General features: G+C 33.9%; 2 protein-coding genes across 5 annotated transcripts; both read left to right on the forward strand.

The window, feature by feature from the left end:
• The first annotated feature begins 30 nt into the window (after positions 1 to 30).
• LOC105339471 (uncharacterized) lies at positions 31 to 7,601 on the forward strand. Of its 3 annotated transcripts, XM_034445681.2 has the most exons (10): positions 31 to 415; positions 892 to 1,020; positions 1,417 to 1,586; positions 2,219 to 2,260; positions 4,296 to 4,324; positions 4,529 to 4,654; positions 5,468 to 5,597; positions 5,793 to 5,891; positions 6,107 to 6,211; positions 6,439 to 7,601. In XM_034445681.2, exons 3-10 carry the CDS (start codon positions 1,428 to 1,430, stop codon positions 6,724 to 6,726), a joined length of 978 nt encoding a protein of 325 aa, XP_034301572.2. In that variant the 5' UTR covers positions 31 to 415; positions 892 to 1,020; positions 1,417 to 1,427; the 3' UTR covers positions 6,727 to 7,601. The 3 variants fall into 3 exon arrangements, with proteins under 3 accessions (XP_034301572.2, XP_011443342.3, XP_019927434.3); XM_011445040.4 differs by lacking the exon at positions 892 to 1,020; XM_020071875.3 differs by lacking the exon at positions 892 to 1,020 and having other exon boundaries at positions 1,421 to 1,586.
• A 1,854-nt stretch (positions 7,602 to 9,455) lies between these two features.
• On the forward strand, positions 9,456 to 15,104 carry LOC105339470 (anaphase-promoting complex subunit 2). Of its 2 annotated transcripts, none has more exons than XM_011445039.4 (12): positions 9,456 to 9,562; positions 10,303 to 10,750; positions 11,525 to 11,624; positions 11,857 to 11,989; positions 12,150 to 12,432; positions 12,535 to 12,652; positions 12,822 to 12,994; positions 13,104 to 13,390; positions 13,487 to 13,649; positions 13,845 to 13,940; positions 14,062 to 14,294; positions 14,812 to 15,104. In XM_011445039.4, the coding sequence occupies exons 1-12, from the start codon at positions 9,482 to 9,484 to the stop codon at positions 15,025 to 15,027; spliced, it is 2,331 nt and encodes a 776-aa protein (XP_011443341.3). In that variant the 5' UTR covers positions 9,456 to 9,481; the 3' UTR covers positions 15,028 to 15,104. The 2 variants fall into 2 exon arrangements, with proteins under 2 accessions (XP_011443341.3, XP_034301573.2); XM_034445682.2 differs by having other exon boundaries at positions 9,467 to 9,568.
• Positions 15,105 to 15,333: the final 229 nt, after the last annotated feature.

Genomic DNA, 15,333 nt, shown 5'->3' on the forward strand with positions numbered 1-15,333 from the left:
GTTGTGTCGATTTTCCGGTCGATGCACCATCACCGAAGAAAACAACAGTCCAAATAATTAAACCGATCTGAACGTTTGTAGTTTCGATGAACAGAATTTTACAAGCCTTCAGTGTTCAGTGTGTTTGACAAGTATGGGTCTTATTCGACTGGTTTTGTGATATATGGTGATGAAACTAGATTTGCCTGAGCCGTGAGTCGAAAAACATGCTATTGTGTCCCAGATTTCGATGGCAATCCAGATAATTCTCAGTGTGTCAAATTACATACTCTGGGTGGATAGGGTTCCGTGTTTCGTCATGAGACAAGCGCATCAAGCATGAAAACCAGTGATCTAGAGCTAAACCAGCAGTGGAGGAAGTAAGGTACCTGGGTGTGGACTAGTGTACTAACAATAATGGACCAACCGTATCAAGGTAGTGCTATTGACTGGTTGCTCAGGTTTTGTTGTACGTTGTCTCATTGTATAAGTCTCTAATGTACCGGCCATGATGATGTACCGGCCATATACCGGCCGTGATCATACATAGTATAATGGCATATTAATCGGTATCGCGTTGAAGGAATTAATGGTATGCGATGTAGATCATCATTATCTGCGCCTTGTTATTTTATGTAAAACAGGTGGTGGAGATATGTGTATATAAAAGGTGTTGTTTACAAAAAACATTCAAAGAATTTAAACAGAAGGATTTAAAGTTTATCTTGTATTGTACATTGTATGTATGCTTACTTTTGGGGAAGGTTGGTAGATGGATGCTAGGCCATGCAATAAGTGTAGTGGTCAGCTGAAATAAACCAGAAACTGGCCATCGAGAGGGCGTTTAGTAAACCCGTCAAAGAGGACGATTTAAGTGAACTCCTATCTTTACCTTTCAATTTTGATGTTTAGGTTAGAATTAGTGGGACTGAAGGCAATGCCTGATGGAAGTATGAATAGGTTATCAACTGATATGGAAGTACGTGGAAACCTGCCCAAAGGATCACTGAGAAGACAATGTTTGGTCCTAGCTTTCTATAGGTAGTCAAAGAGCATTTGAATAGGGCCCTACTTTCGCGAACTCTCTGTTGAGAGCTATAGCATGCCACCAGAGAGAAATCCGTTCAGAAGAATAGACTAATTCATGGTGAATGGTTCAAATTACTTGTAATCTCTTTTGACTTATTGTCAAAAAAATTCTTATCAAATGTGAGATAATAATGCCAATTAGTATAGGTTATATTCAAAATCTATATAAAGCAGACATAATTACACATTTATGCACTCTATAAAGGCATGTTTTGTTTTGCTGGTCAATCTTCAATTTAAACCCGTCCGTCGGATATTCCATGAGAGGGATCATATACTAACTGCTTTTGAATTTGGGCGTCTTGGGATTTAAAAAAGCACACCAATTTAAATACATTCCGCTTGTAGATAGACGTAGAATGAGTGAAGATTTGCGATCCTCGCGGAGTGTTAGCCCAGATGAAGCTTTCCCACACTGGGCAGCACCTATTGCTGCATCTGTAAGAAACTTCAAAGGGGGGACTCTTATCGTCAACAGCGCACCATTCCGGGACGCCTTGGTGGAGGCAGAGCGAATTGTAAGTACTACCCTGGAGCATAAGTCAAAATTCCGTTTTTATCTTCACAGATTCCAAATTTTGGACGCAAACTGATACGTATATTATAAAAAGTTATTAAAATATTGATTATTTTTCTTTTTAACGATTTTTCATGGGCATAAATAAAAAAAACAACTGTTTCGCAATGATGAATATCGATCGCAAATTTCGTGAATATTTATCTGCACGCGTTTAATACCATGTTTACGGTAATTTGCATTAATAAAGACTGTTATTCGCGGTGAATTTTATTTTGCGATGAACTATTGCTAAATTAGTTCATAAAGACTGTGATATATATATATATATATATATATATATATATATATATATATATATATATATATATATATATATATATATATATATATATATAACAAGTTGATAACTGTTCGCGTCGACGATGTTTCATGAACATTTCACACATGCAAAAAAAAAAATTTGGTTTACAGTATTGCCTATATGCAACATATCCCATGAGTCAGTTTGCTCCAATCATGAAAATTTACCTCGATGGCAATGTTCCGAGTGTAGGACTATGTTTTCTCTTCTTAATTCAAGATTGCTTGTTAGACATTTTGGATTATCTATTACAAATGATTTTGTTGCAGTGGGTGGAGGAGAATATAGACTACAAGACAGAGGAAGAAAGGGTGAGCGGCATTACCTATATATCTGTAAAACGTCAATCAGCCTCAGATACATGTAGAAATATATACTGTTGCTGTGTAGAATCTATCTGTGTAGAGAAAAATATTTTCGTTATCAAAGCAGTGCATCATTATAATTTTGATATCAAGATACCGTAATTGTGTTATTGCAAAAACCCAAATAATCAGAAAATAATAATTTAATTAAAATGCATTGTTAATCTCAATCGACGTCGATGAACAGCAATGCTACATGTCATTAACATATACTGTATACATTTGTATACTATGGTACTTTTTAGCATTGATAAATTGTTAAATGTTCATAGATATACTAACTACACCGTATCTCATTTGAGTGTAACAGCTGTTCAGCCCAAATAGTATGTATATATTTAAACAATAAAGTGCTTTCTTTGGTAATTCATTCGGGATATATTTACATCTACCAAGAATTATTCCCTCTGTTTCTTACGAAAACGCTCTATAGAAACAGCCAGACTGAAATCTACACGCCCCATTTATCGATTGGTTGAAATCTACAGCGGCTGAAACTGACAAGAAAGTGACAGGACCAAAATTGACACGCCCTGTTTATCGACTGGTCCAAACCTACAGCGACCTAGGAAAAAGCACGGACTGCACGAAATAATCATGACGATGTCAGACTCAAAGTCTCACAGGAGACGATTTGGCTGATTCTTTTAGCTAACGTACTTATTGACAGTAATTAGTGAAATTTACTTACATTTTCACAATCAATATTAGCTAAAAGAAAGATGTTAATATAAACAATAAAATGCTTTCTTTGGTGATTCATTCGGGTTATGAAGGTAGCGATGATTGCAGAAAAAAATTACATAACCCGCTAACGCGTGGCCACCGAATTTTGATTCTTACACAGAATTGATCTTAAAGGGGCATGATCACGATTTTGGTCAAATTCTATTTTTATGTTTTTAATATTTACAATAATTTAGAAATGCATTTCTAATGATCAAATAAAATTTGAGAGTCATTCGTAGAGTTAAAAGCAAGATACAGAGCTCACAATTCTTTGTCATGTTAACAAGGCTCGTGCCCTGTTTTTGTTTGCATAGGTTCAATATACCAGTAAAAAAAACTTTTTCCAGCTTATCTATCTATCTTCTTATTTATTTTAAGCATAGTAAAACAGTTCCTAACGTTTAACACATTCGGTTTAGGTCTAAAACTGAAATTTTTACTTCAACCATTAAACGCTTTGTTTCCATAGCGAAGAATTTCAAGCTCTGTAACTCGCTTATAACTCAACAAATGACACTCAAATTTCGGTTGCCTATTAAAAATGCCTTTCTGAAACATTGCAAATATTAAAATCGGAAAAAAATTGACCAAAATCGTGACCATGCCCCTTTAAATGAAGGTAGAGACATAGCAGAAAAAATGTATAAATGTATATGTAAATTCTTTCTGCAATGATCGCTACCTTCATAACCCGCATGAATCATTTAAGAAAGCATTTTATTGTTTATATTAACATCTTTCTTTTACCTTATTAATTGATTGATTGTAAAAGTAAGGAAAATTCACTAAATTACTGTTAATGTACGTAAGTACGTTAGCTAAAAGAAACAGCCAAATCGTCGTCTGTGAGACTTTGAATCTGACATCGTCATAGAGAAACTTATAGTTAATTCAAAGCTCTACAGAAACAGCCAGACTGAAATATACACGCACCGATCAATTGGTCGAAATCTACAGCGGCTGAAACTGACAAGAAAGTGACAGGACTGAAATTGACACGCCCTGTTTATCGATTTGTCGAAATCTACAACAACCTAAGAAAAATCACGGACTGCACGAAATAATCATTAAGAAATAGGGGGAATAATACTTGGTAGATGTAAATATAAGAAAATGTTATACCCAATAGCTTAAAATAAACACATTTAATTTAAGTTGACCAATACGTACATATATCCAAGTTATGTCATATAAACTTACTTTTCGTTGGATTGGACCAAGAATATAACGATTGTTGTCTTTTTCCTTGAAGCCACCGGGGCAGAGAGACAACCTCACAAGGTCGGTACCTTACTAATAGTTTGTCATTTTTTTCTTCATTTTCCCAAAAAATTAACACCGATTTACACGATTAGCTATATAGATAACCCTTCATCGGGATTTGTCCATTTACATGACTTTGAGCGAATAAAATGACTTTATAATTGAACTTGGAATCTGTTTTGTATAAAATTATATGTTTTGTCTTTTCAATGTTTGTCACAGAGAAGAGAGAATTATCGAATTAGAATCGGAGCTAGAAAAACTGAGGCTAGGGGAACGAGAAATAGGGAGAAGATGGGGGACAGGGAACCTCCATGTTCCCCACCCCATGGAAATCAACACAGCCAGGTACTATCGAAAATTGACATTGCATTATTGTCATATTGTCAATTATGAGTAGAACAAAAATGAATTTGGGAGTTTAAAAATGTAAAAATCCTATTTGTCCTCGGAACAGAAATTTCGTAATTTTACCGGCGGTTACGTTATTAAAAGTTTTAGCATGCAGGTATAACTACAAATTGTCAATTATGAGTAGTAAAAAATGATTTGGGAGTTCAAAAATGTAAAAATCCTATTTGTCCTCGAACAGAAATTTCGTATTTTACCGGCGGTTACGTTATTAAAAGTTTTTGCATGCACGTATAACTACATATTTCAAACGTTTTTAATTGATATGGTTAATCAAAATGTTCACTCAAACTTCTAACCCATTTAAAAATTAATACACATTTTGTTATTTTTTCTTTAAAACCTTATCATCCTGGACATATTGAAATGAAAGTACATGTACATATGGATTTGTTTAAATGTTAAATAAAATTCTTTCCTTCTAAAAACAATTTAAATATTTTCTGCAATGTATATAATTAACTATGGGAAGGGGATGGCGGTGAAGTCTAGGGAAGCAGTTGCCTCATTGCCACAATAGAAGCTACGACTTTGTTATAACACACAAAAGATGGACAGTGGAATTTTGTTCTTTCTGAGTAAAACATATCTTTTAGCTATTCTTCGACATCGTAGTCATTTCTAAAATATGATCTTTTTTTAAAGGAACTTTTAAAATTAAGGATCTTTTAGAAATAAATTGGCACACGAATCAGTGGTAAAGGGGATCACTTACAATTAATTTTGATTGCACTATTAATCATTTTTTAGACCGGAAGATGTAGCAGAGTTGCTATCAGAGATATACAAAACAGAGTGGCAGCCTGCCTTTGAGTACTTCATCTACAAGAAAAAAGTCCGAGAGAGGGAGGCGGCAGAAGAACTTCTGAAGCTTTTACAGGTCAGGCAAAATTTAAGCCACCGGATTTTATACTAGTTGGAACAAAACAAATGATTTTAAGAGGCAGGTCAACAATTATTTTAATTCATAGAGATTTATGCTAGAACATCCACGAAATACATTTATTTATGGTTGCCTGGTACAATTATGTTGCTGTGTGCTAACTATGTGAATATTGTGACCTCTGATTAACAGGAATGTTACGACTTTTGTGAGAAACTATCGGAAGAACACCTCAGAGACCTGACTGAAACCTTATTTGTTCCCACCTCAAACCAACATCTCCTCAAAAAGGTGGGCTTTTAAAATCCTGAAATGATATTTATTATTTTTCGAAATAGTTTAGCATTGTGTCTATTTTTTTTATGTGAAACTCAAACTCGTACAGTATTTTTTTTTGTGGGGGAGGGGGGGGGGTGCGAGATGACCCGATTTCACCGCATTTGTGAGACTTCAATGATGGATAACAGGTGTAATTTGATAAGTCCTGATTTATTTGATTTTTTCAGATTCATGTACCAAACAAGGCAGACATAACTAGTCAGCATATAACCTCTGACCTCAACAGACTGAGAACGTCTGCGAACACACACATATTCCCAGTGGTCGAGCAGGTACGTCACCGGCGGGCATTTTCCTTGTTGTCCGTATGTTTGTTTGTTTTAAAGAAAAATCTTAGAATCGTGCTGTTTTCCAAGAATAAAACTAATGAAATTCAAGAAGCTTTTTGTGCTAAATGAGTGCTTTGTCAGTGGGTTTTGTCCTTTTATGCATGTACGAAATGTTGTTGAGATACAGGTATATGAAGATATTATAATTTTGATATGTTATATTTGTTCAGCTCTTTTTCTTGACGGAAAAACACCATCTGAAGGCATACGTCAAGGCAGATAATCTGCACCCCTTTATCAGACTTTGCGTGAAGTGTGCGTGGATTTCTAGTGTTCAAGACAGACCATTGTCGATTACTTTCAAGCTAAAGCCAGGATCGAACTTTTACCCGGATGTGATGATTTCCCGGAACGCCCCAGCCCCGGAAGTAGATTATTTAGTATGGCCAATTGTGTTTAAGTACGACAACGGTCCTCTGCTCCTGAAAGGAATCGTCCATTGTTCTCAGTTAAAATGAAATAAATATATTCATGTATTTACAAATATACTTGCATATTAAAACCTGCTTAAATTATTATGGATGAAGTTAAAAGTGAAATATATAAGTATTTTTATTTATATATATATCTAAATGTCTTGTATGATATTAAAAATGTACAGTCACATAAATGAAAAATATGCATGATACCAATGGTATGTGTCAGGTCCAAATATATCATTAGATACCTGTCCGTCGTAGACAAATACTTTGTATGATATATTATGAAAACACGTTTGGTACATAAATATTGGTCACGGCTTACGGTACTTTGACTCTTTCATAGATAGATAACTCTTACTACGTGCAAAATAAACCTGGTTCATTATGCATTGCCGTATAGATTTTAGAATTACCTAGTATTTGTTTCTTCAAAATTAGAAAAATTCTGTTATATGTTTTCTTGAGTGTAAAATGCTCGATATAACAAAGAATTAGTGATCGAAGAAACATAAATTTCGTCAATGGAATATAATGTTTCTCTGTGTAGAGCAAAGGAATACCAATCTACACTGGCCCAAATGAGAAGAGCCCAAACATCAATACAAAAACGTAACCATTTTTGTAAAAGACAACTCCCTGACACTCGGGTAAAATTCAGTTTTTGTGACAACGATTTTCCAAAAGATTTAAAGAATTCAATTGTAATGTAACCAAGTTTCAGCAGAATTTAGTGATATGTGCATGAAAGAAATTGTCCACGACAACGTATACATGCGGGATCGTAGCGTCGTTTTCCAACGTTCCAACGTGAAGAATAGTGCCAGTTTCTTGTTGATGTTTATTTTTATAATTCACATATATTCATTGTATTTTCAAAATAATTTGAGGGAATATAAAAGTTGAAGAATGAATTTTTTGTACTGATTTTTTGTATCCTTTTTTCACCCATTTATAGATGTTCATACACATCAATAAATAATATGCTTGTAATTACACAGGTAAATGGAAGGTATAAAAAGTAAGTGGATCGATCACTGTTTTTGATATTAGAAAAAATATAAAGTATTAAACCACTAGTTTTGTTCAAAAATATTTTCCAAAGCGCCCATTCGTTACTAAAAATGGACAGTTTTTAACTGTGTATTGCAGTACTACACCTCATTCAATGTAATATTTCTATCATTATTAAACAAGAAATCATATTGACGCAAGCGTCAAATGGGCCGCAAAATATATAATTGTTGTATGAATCATTGGTTGTTTACAGAAAAACACACCACATAGAGGAAAATAAGAATTGGTTGTACTAGTTTTTATGGTAAATTTTAATATACTTTCAGCAACTTGTTTTGAAGTTTAACATTTTACTATTATCACAAAGAATCGATTTCGTTACTGTAAGCATTTCTAACGGAAATTGTATGATCATTGCCTTAGTATGAAGTAGTGGAGAACACAATGATTTGTACATTACTCTAATACAAAGTTCAACTCATCATTTAAAATTTCTCTTGGAGATAATGTATTTCAAACCATTTTGGGTTTTTTGTTGTTGCATTGTATTGAATGAAAACTTAATGCATTAGCTTAATAAATGATTTCAAGGGACCTCATAATAAAATAAAAATGGATTAGTTCAAATTTTCCAGTGAATTCAAATTTTCATTTCTGTCATATTCTTGCGTAAATAATTAATATAATGTCATTTCATGATATTTTCTACCACATTTTACATGGAAATATAATAAATACAAAAGTCATTTTATTTGACACGACACATAGAAATTAAAATATATCATTTATATAAAATTTAATGACATTCAGGTCTTTAGTATTTCAGGTCTTTAGTATGTCCCGCATACCGTTTTGAAAAGAATGAAGAACTCCGAAATTTTCCGAATAGATTATAGTCTCGATAAAAACGCGCCAAATACGACAATCTACTAAGTATGACCTACTTTTCATTTACGAGTAAGACAAAAAATATGTGATATTTTCTAAAAGGCATAAAACATATTTCTACATACAAATTTACTTTTAATTCATAAAAATAAGCATAGTATTAATTCTACTAAAAATGAACTATCCCGCAGAAACGCAGTAACAATATTTAAATGTGTATCAAATAACGGACCGCCTTCCGGCGGCCCGTAATGATACAAAAGTCCACACTACTGTTTGCAACATAATAAAATACAAATTATTACTTTGTTGTTCCCATTTAATGGTGTCTCACCTAAAAAATATGGACAACATTAAAACCAACTCTGTTATATAGAGTTTGTTGTGTATATATATGTAGCTCCACAGAGATGATATTTTTTACCCATAACATGCACATGCGGTATATTTTAGCGCTGGATTCTTAATACCGTTCTAAAATCCATTTTCATATTGTTACAGAGAAGTGAAAGGGGGGGGGGGCAGAACGCTTGAAAAAATCCAAAGGAGCTTCCAGTCAGAATCAGTTTTAAGAAAAAAATCATCCTTATCAAATATACTTTTATATTATACGTACTGTTAAAAAAGTTTCATACACATTAACTTATAGATGAAGAACGCCTATAAAAAAAATCACCTCCAATAATATATAGATATGATATGAGAAAATGATTAATTTAATAAAAATGAGAAGGAAGAGGAAGGCGGGAGTCCCATTTTTGATCCCGTGTTGTTTCTTGTCTGAAATGATTTGTATCCACGGCAAGCGCGTAATTTAGCCTCTATGCACGAATATTTTTCCGGAATTTATAATTTCGCCTTCTGTATATTCCATCTTTTACATTTAATCATGGCGGCAAAAATCAACAATGAGGATGTCAGCAAAGCATGGCTCATAATTACAGAGGTTTTGTCTCCAGCTCATGCCAATGTAAGGGTAATACCCAGCAGTACACAATGACTACGATGTTTTCTTATTCATTTTAACGTATTCAAAAAGATTACTTATAAACAATACTGCACGTCTCATAACAAACAGGTCCAGTACAATCACTAACTATATAGAGTTTGATACGTAGCTTGAATTACCTACATAGCTTTATTTACCTGCCTGAAGTAGGTTTATTTAGCTACACAATCGAACATTGAACTAAATGAGCATTTGCACAAGGAGTCGCATTGATATAGGCTTTGCTGCAGCATTATTTTTAACTTCGAACTGATCTGAAACAAAAGTCATGAAAAATCGCTCTTGATTTTGCTCGGCTCCTAAAGCGAAATTGCAATCACAGTTCTTAAAGTCTTGAGGCTATGTATAACTGTTAAGGAGTGATCATACAGCTAATTCTTAAATGATATAACAAAGAAGAACAGTTCTGGTTAACATGATAATTAATCGGTATTAAATATCAAATGCAGCACAATGTAAAGTTATCACACTTATCTATGCTTCATTGCACGCAAGGTGGCTTACAGTTATTCAAACACTGGAAATGACTTCAACAATAATTCAGGGAACTTTTATAAAGCTTCAAAAGATCAATTGTTTTAAATAATTGTCGGGTAGAAATTTCATTGACAACTTAAATATTGATTGCAAATATGAAATGTGTTAAGATTGCTTAATGCAATCTTTTGTTCTAATGCTCTTTTTCATTTTTTTTTTTTTAGCAAAGAAAACAAAATGAAACTGAATTTCAAAATTCAGTTGATGTTATGATCCAAAATGGCCTGGGTTACATGATCGAAGAATGGTTTGTGGAATGTCTACAGCAGGATCTTCGAAGGAATGTTGCTCCAACCTTCTGGAAAATTTTCGAGGTAGAAGACTCTGAACTTTTGCCCAAACAACTGGGTAAAGCTGTGAATTATCTCCATGAGATAACCATGGGATACATGCCTTGCATAGACAGATTAAACTCAATGACAGTGATTCTGGAAAACAGGAAGTCCTCGACAGTGTTCAATAAAAAGAATTTATCAGAAGCGTACATTCTGTTGATAAAATCAATCATATTTTTCATCATGCCTGCCCAATTCTGTAAAGCAGTAGAACTATTTTATTCACAAGCTTTCAAAGTGTTTCATCACAGTACTTCAGAGGATGAAGAGGAAGAAGGTTGGTGTATATATTTATTTGAATATCCAATGTTAGAGGTTAGTACGGTAAAACATGCTTATAACGAAGTCCCAGGGACGGGCGATTATACTTTGTTACAAGTGTAATTCATTGTATCTGTCAAGTTCACAGCATGTCATAAAGTCTCGGGGAATGAAAATCACTTTGCTGTAAGCGTCAATTCATTATAAGTGTGTTCGCTATAACCATGGTTTACTGTACCTGTAAGTTGTCCATCTATTTGTAATTTTATTACTGCATTATTGATGGGTAATTTTATGGTTAAAAAATCATACTGCAATGAATCTGAAAGTGCGTACCAATAATTGTTAAATTCATGACCCTTTTTGATGACATGTATATGATTGCCCTAGATTACATTATATTACATTTATCCTTCCTCATTGACGTAGATAGTTAGAGGATTTAATCAGATGATTTAATTCTACCAGAATATTTTTAAAATCATAATGTTTTAGCAAGGGTTTAGGTTAAGTATTCTAGAGTTGTCTGTATGTAGCACAGAAATGAGAATGTATTGCATGTGGCCATAAATCTTTAATCATCTTCTTTGTACCTATAGAAAATATTTAGAAGGGTTACAGTATACTCAATTTATAAATACATGTATTTAAGGTCACTATATATCCTGTACCACTGGTATTTTGATGGATGTACAATACAAACACACATACTTGGGTGCAAACATTTTGTGTAGCACCTCTTCCTATAACACTTTTAATTTTTGTGTATTCTATGTATATTTGTTTTCAGATGAGGAGGATGAGGATGAGTGCAAGGGTTGTGACAAAGAACAGGAGGAGTGTGTGTGTAAGGACATTTTGGACAACTTCCACACCATCAACCGACAACTGTAAGTAGAGTAGAACAGGCCTAATACAAGGGTGTGCTCATGGTCTGTTAATTAACAGTTTATTGAAATTATTCAAACTACATAACAACAGCTACACCTGCATTACAAATGTAAGAGTTAAATACTAATAAATTATTAGAAGAAAGCAAAAAGCATCAAGTGTCTTCTGGCAAAATAATTTCAACTATCATCTGTTCTTGGCTTTTTTATTTCATGAATTGTAATTTTTCAGGGATGATATTGGAATTTTAGAGAGAGTATCTGGTATGGCAGTGACCTCCATTGTACATGACAGAATTAAACACCACATTGAAAACACATGCAAAGGAAATTTTGAAACTTCCTACCTAAAAAATCTTGAAGAGGTAAATAATATTTGGATTTTTAAAAATTTATACAGAATAGGTTTGAACATAGGCATGATCTACATTAACCTTCAGTAAGAATAACTGTGCACAGAAATAAATAAACATATATGTAATTGCTCTTTTTATGGTATTAACTGAGAATGTTTTTGTTTTACAGTGGCTGGACAGTAAAGTGTTAGGTTGGCTAACCCTAGTATACTCTGGAAATTGCCGAAATACAAATGCCGACTGTATAGAAGGATTTAAAGGGAGACTACTTCACTTTATGTATGAGACCTTTGCAAAGACACACATAGATCAGCTGTTTAACATTATCATCGAGTTTCCAGAGTCAGAGCCTGCCATTCTTGACTTGAAAGTGTGTTTAGAAAAAACAGACTTGAGAGGAACACTGGTCACCTCTCTGAAGACTGCATTAGAAACTAGGCTTTTACATCCAGGTTTTAAAACATTTATTTTTGTTTAAATACATGTATGATTGCTTTGATAAAGAAGTGGTTAATTTTATGCCTATACTTAACCTGTCTGTAACTGTTATTTAGGTGTGAATACATCAGACATTTTGACGGCATACATCGCTGCTATTCGTGCACTCCGGATATTAGATCCTGTTGGAGTTATCTTGGAGCTTGTGTGTGATCCAGTGAGACGATATCTCAGGTATTGCTCAAAAGTGATAGTGAGCGTAGCCTGTGGATTAAGAATGGATCAAGAATGATTGTATATCTATAGTTTTGCACACACTACTGCTTTCAATTATTTAAATGTAATTATGTAAATAATGTTTGTAAATGAATGAAGAATGATATTATTTAAAATGTACATTTAGGTCCAGAGACGACACTGTGAGGCAAATAGTATGCAATCTGACAGATGATGGCAGTAATGAACTGCTGGATGAACTTCAGAAAGGTCAGCCATTGCTGGATGATGGCTGTAGTAGTGACGATGAGCTGGATGATTGGGAGAACTGGATGCCTGATCCAGTCGATGCTGATCCAAGTAAGATACATAGAACTTTCCAGAACTGTATTTACAAAAAATTATAAATCTGCCAATATATGTGTGCATGTACTTTAAAACAACTTAGATGTTTTTAATATTAATACAGGAACCACATCGAAGAGCAGAAGGGCTTCGGATATTATCAGCATGTTGGTGAACATTTACGGAAGCAAAGAACTCTTTGTTCAAGAATATCGAACACTTCTCGCTGATCGAATATTGACGCAATTTAATTATGAAATAGTGAAGGAAATTCGCTACTTGGAGCTTTTAAAATTAAGATTTGGAGAATCTCAGCTTCATTACTGTGAGGTTATGTTGAAGGATGTGGCTGATTCTAAGAGACTTAATTCAAGGGTAATGGATGAGAGGCTGAAAGCTGCAAAACGAGAGGTAAAGGGATTCTGTGAATTAAACTGGACAAATGATCAATAAAGGTGTAAGATTAGTATAGTTTTGTCTAACAATTATGTACATTGTATTTTACAGGAAATTGAAGTCAATGCAATGGTGCTTTCAGCGCAGTTCTGGCCTGCCTTTAGAGAAGAAAAGATCAAGTTACCAGAGGTCATGCAAAAATCCTTGGAGGAATATACCAAGAAGTTTGAAGCCCTTAAAGGAAACAGAACACTAAACTGGAAGCCCCATCTAGGTAAGAATATACAGGAACTTCAACTTCAACCTATTTGTGCTGTCTCTTGATATTTGATCAATTAACTGTATTGAAACGTATGTACATGTACATTGTACATAGGCATGCAAATTTTTATTTCAGTGAAAAATGATTTGTAGGCTAATATTTAATGCTATTTAAACTGGTGTATAAATCATGAACTTTATTTGATAGGGTTGGTGAATATTGATGTGGAATTGAAGGATCGAACACTTAACTTTAATGTATCTCCAGTTCATGCTGCCATAATTATTCAGTTCCAGTCACAAGGTAGTTAAACAATGCTTATTTTATGTATACATCTCTCATCTCTCTTTATACATATTATGTAAATAATTTATTATGTAAACATTGCCAATCATTGCTATCAATATTCTGTGTGTGATTGCAGAAACCTGGACTGTGGAGGAGCTGAGCAATGTACTGCAGATGCCAGCCACAGCCCTGAGGCGGAAAATAGCGTACTGGCAGACACAGGGTCTGCTAAGGGAGGAGGCCACAGATAAGTTTGTGTTGGTGGAAGAACACAAAGGTCGAGCGATGCATGACATCATTGTCACTGATGATGACGAGGCAGAGTCTGCAATGGCTTCTGCTCAGACCCAGAGAGAGGAGGAATTACAGGTACATGTAAAAAAAATTCTTTTGGAGGGGGGGGGGGGGGGGGGGGGGTTGTCTTGCGACAGGGTTTTGACCTTGGATCCTTCAAAATAAAAATTTTGGTTGAGCATTTTATATTTTTCTTTTTACCATATATATGCTATAGAATTGTCAATTTTATTACCGGTATGTCAAATCAAGGTTCTCTTATTTTTTATGTTCAAATATATATTTTTGATGTTAAAATTTTGCAAATATGCCACTGTTAAAGAGAAAGGAAAAAGTTGTACAACAAGTTTGGATTTATTCATAGATTGATTTACATTGTAAACAAAACAGTATGCCAAATGAGGAATGATAATTTACACACTGATTGGGGAAGACAATATTCATCACCTACCGATCTGATGGCATCTATTTTAATGTTCATTTATCTTTTTTGTTCAATTCGAAATTTAATGAACAAGTTTAAAATGTTTGAAATTTCAAAGGATTTAAATGCAATCCTGTTATATAATTGACAAGTTTCTTCTGATTTCAGGTGTTCTGGTCGTACATTGTGGGGATGTTGACAAACTTGGAAAGTTTGACTATAGACCGCATTCACAGCATGTTAAGGATGTTTGCCATGCAAGGACCTTCTGCTGTAGAGTGCAGTGTGCCAGAACTCAAGCGTTTTCTGGATTCTAAAGTGAGGGACCAAAAGTTGTTATTCTCAGGGGGAGTGTATCGATTACCTAAATCTGACATGATGTGATATATATTGATTTTTTTGTTTTTGAGTGTTATTGTATATTAAGTTGTTGATGAAATAAAGTTAACTTTACAATTATATTGATAAAGTTTCTGTGTTATTTTTTTCTTTTTACTGCCAATGTAATTAAAGTTTTGTAATTAAAACTGTATGCCTTCTTGACCCTGCTTTTACTTCAAGGATACCTCTATTTTCTTTGTAAATCAGAGTAGACACAATTCTTGCATCAGGTTACTATTACACACATGTATACATTTGTACATGTATTCTTGACTTTGTTGGTAGATGGAAAATTCAAGCTCTAACATT

This window comes from Magallana gigas, chromosome 2, assembly GCF_963853765.1.
Source record: "Magallana gigas chromosome 2, xbMagGiga1.1, whole genome shotgun sequence".
NCBI lineage: Eukaryota > Metazoa > Mollusca > Bivalvia > Ostreida > Ostreidae > Magallana > Magallana gigas.

Coding starts and splice junctions, on each gene's coding strand:
- LOC105339470 (XM_034445682.2), top strand. CDS start 9,482: ATGGCGGCAAAAATCAACAATGAGGATGTCAGCAAAGCATGGCTCATA. Junction 11,625..11,856: donor CACACCATCAACCGACAACT/GTAAGTAGAGTA, acceptor GTAATTTTTCAG/GGATGATATTGGAATTTTAG. Junction 12,995..13,103: donor TCCAGTCGATGCTGATCCAA/GTAAGATACATA, acceptor ATATTAATACAG/GAACCACATCGAAGAGCAGA.
- LOC105339471 (XM_011445040.4), top strand. Junction 2,261..4,295: donor ACAAGACAGAGGAAGAAAGG/GTGAGCGGCATT, acceptor TTTTCCTTGAAG/CCACCGGGGCAGAGAGACAA. Junction 5,598..5,792: donor AACTTCTGAAGCTTTTACAG/GTCAGGCAAAAT, acceptor TCTGATTAACAG/GAATGTTACGACTTTTGTGA.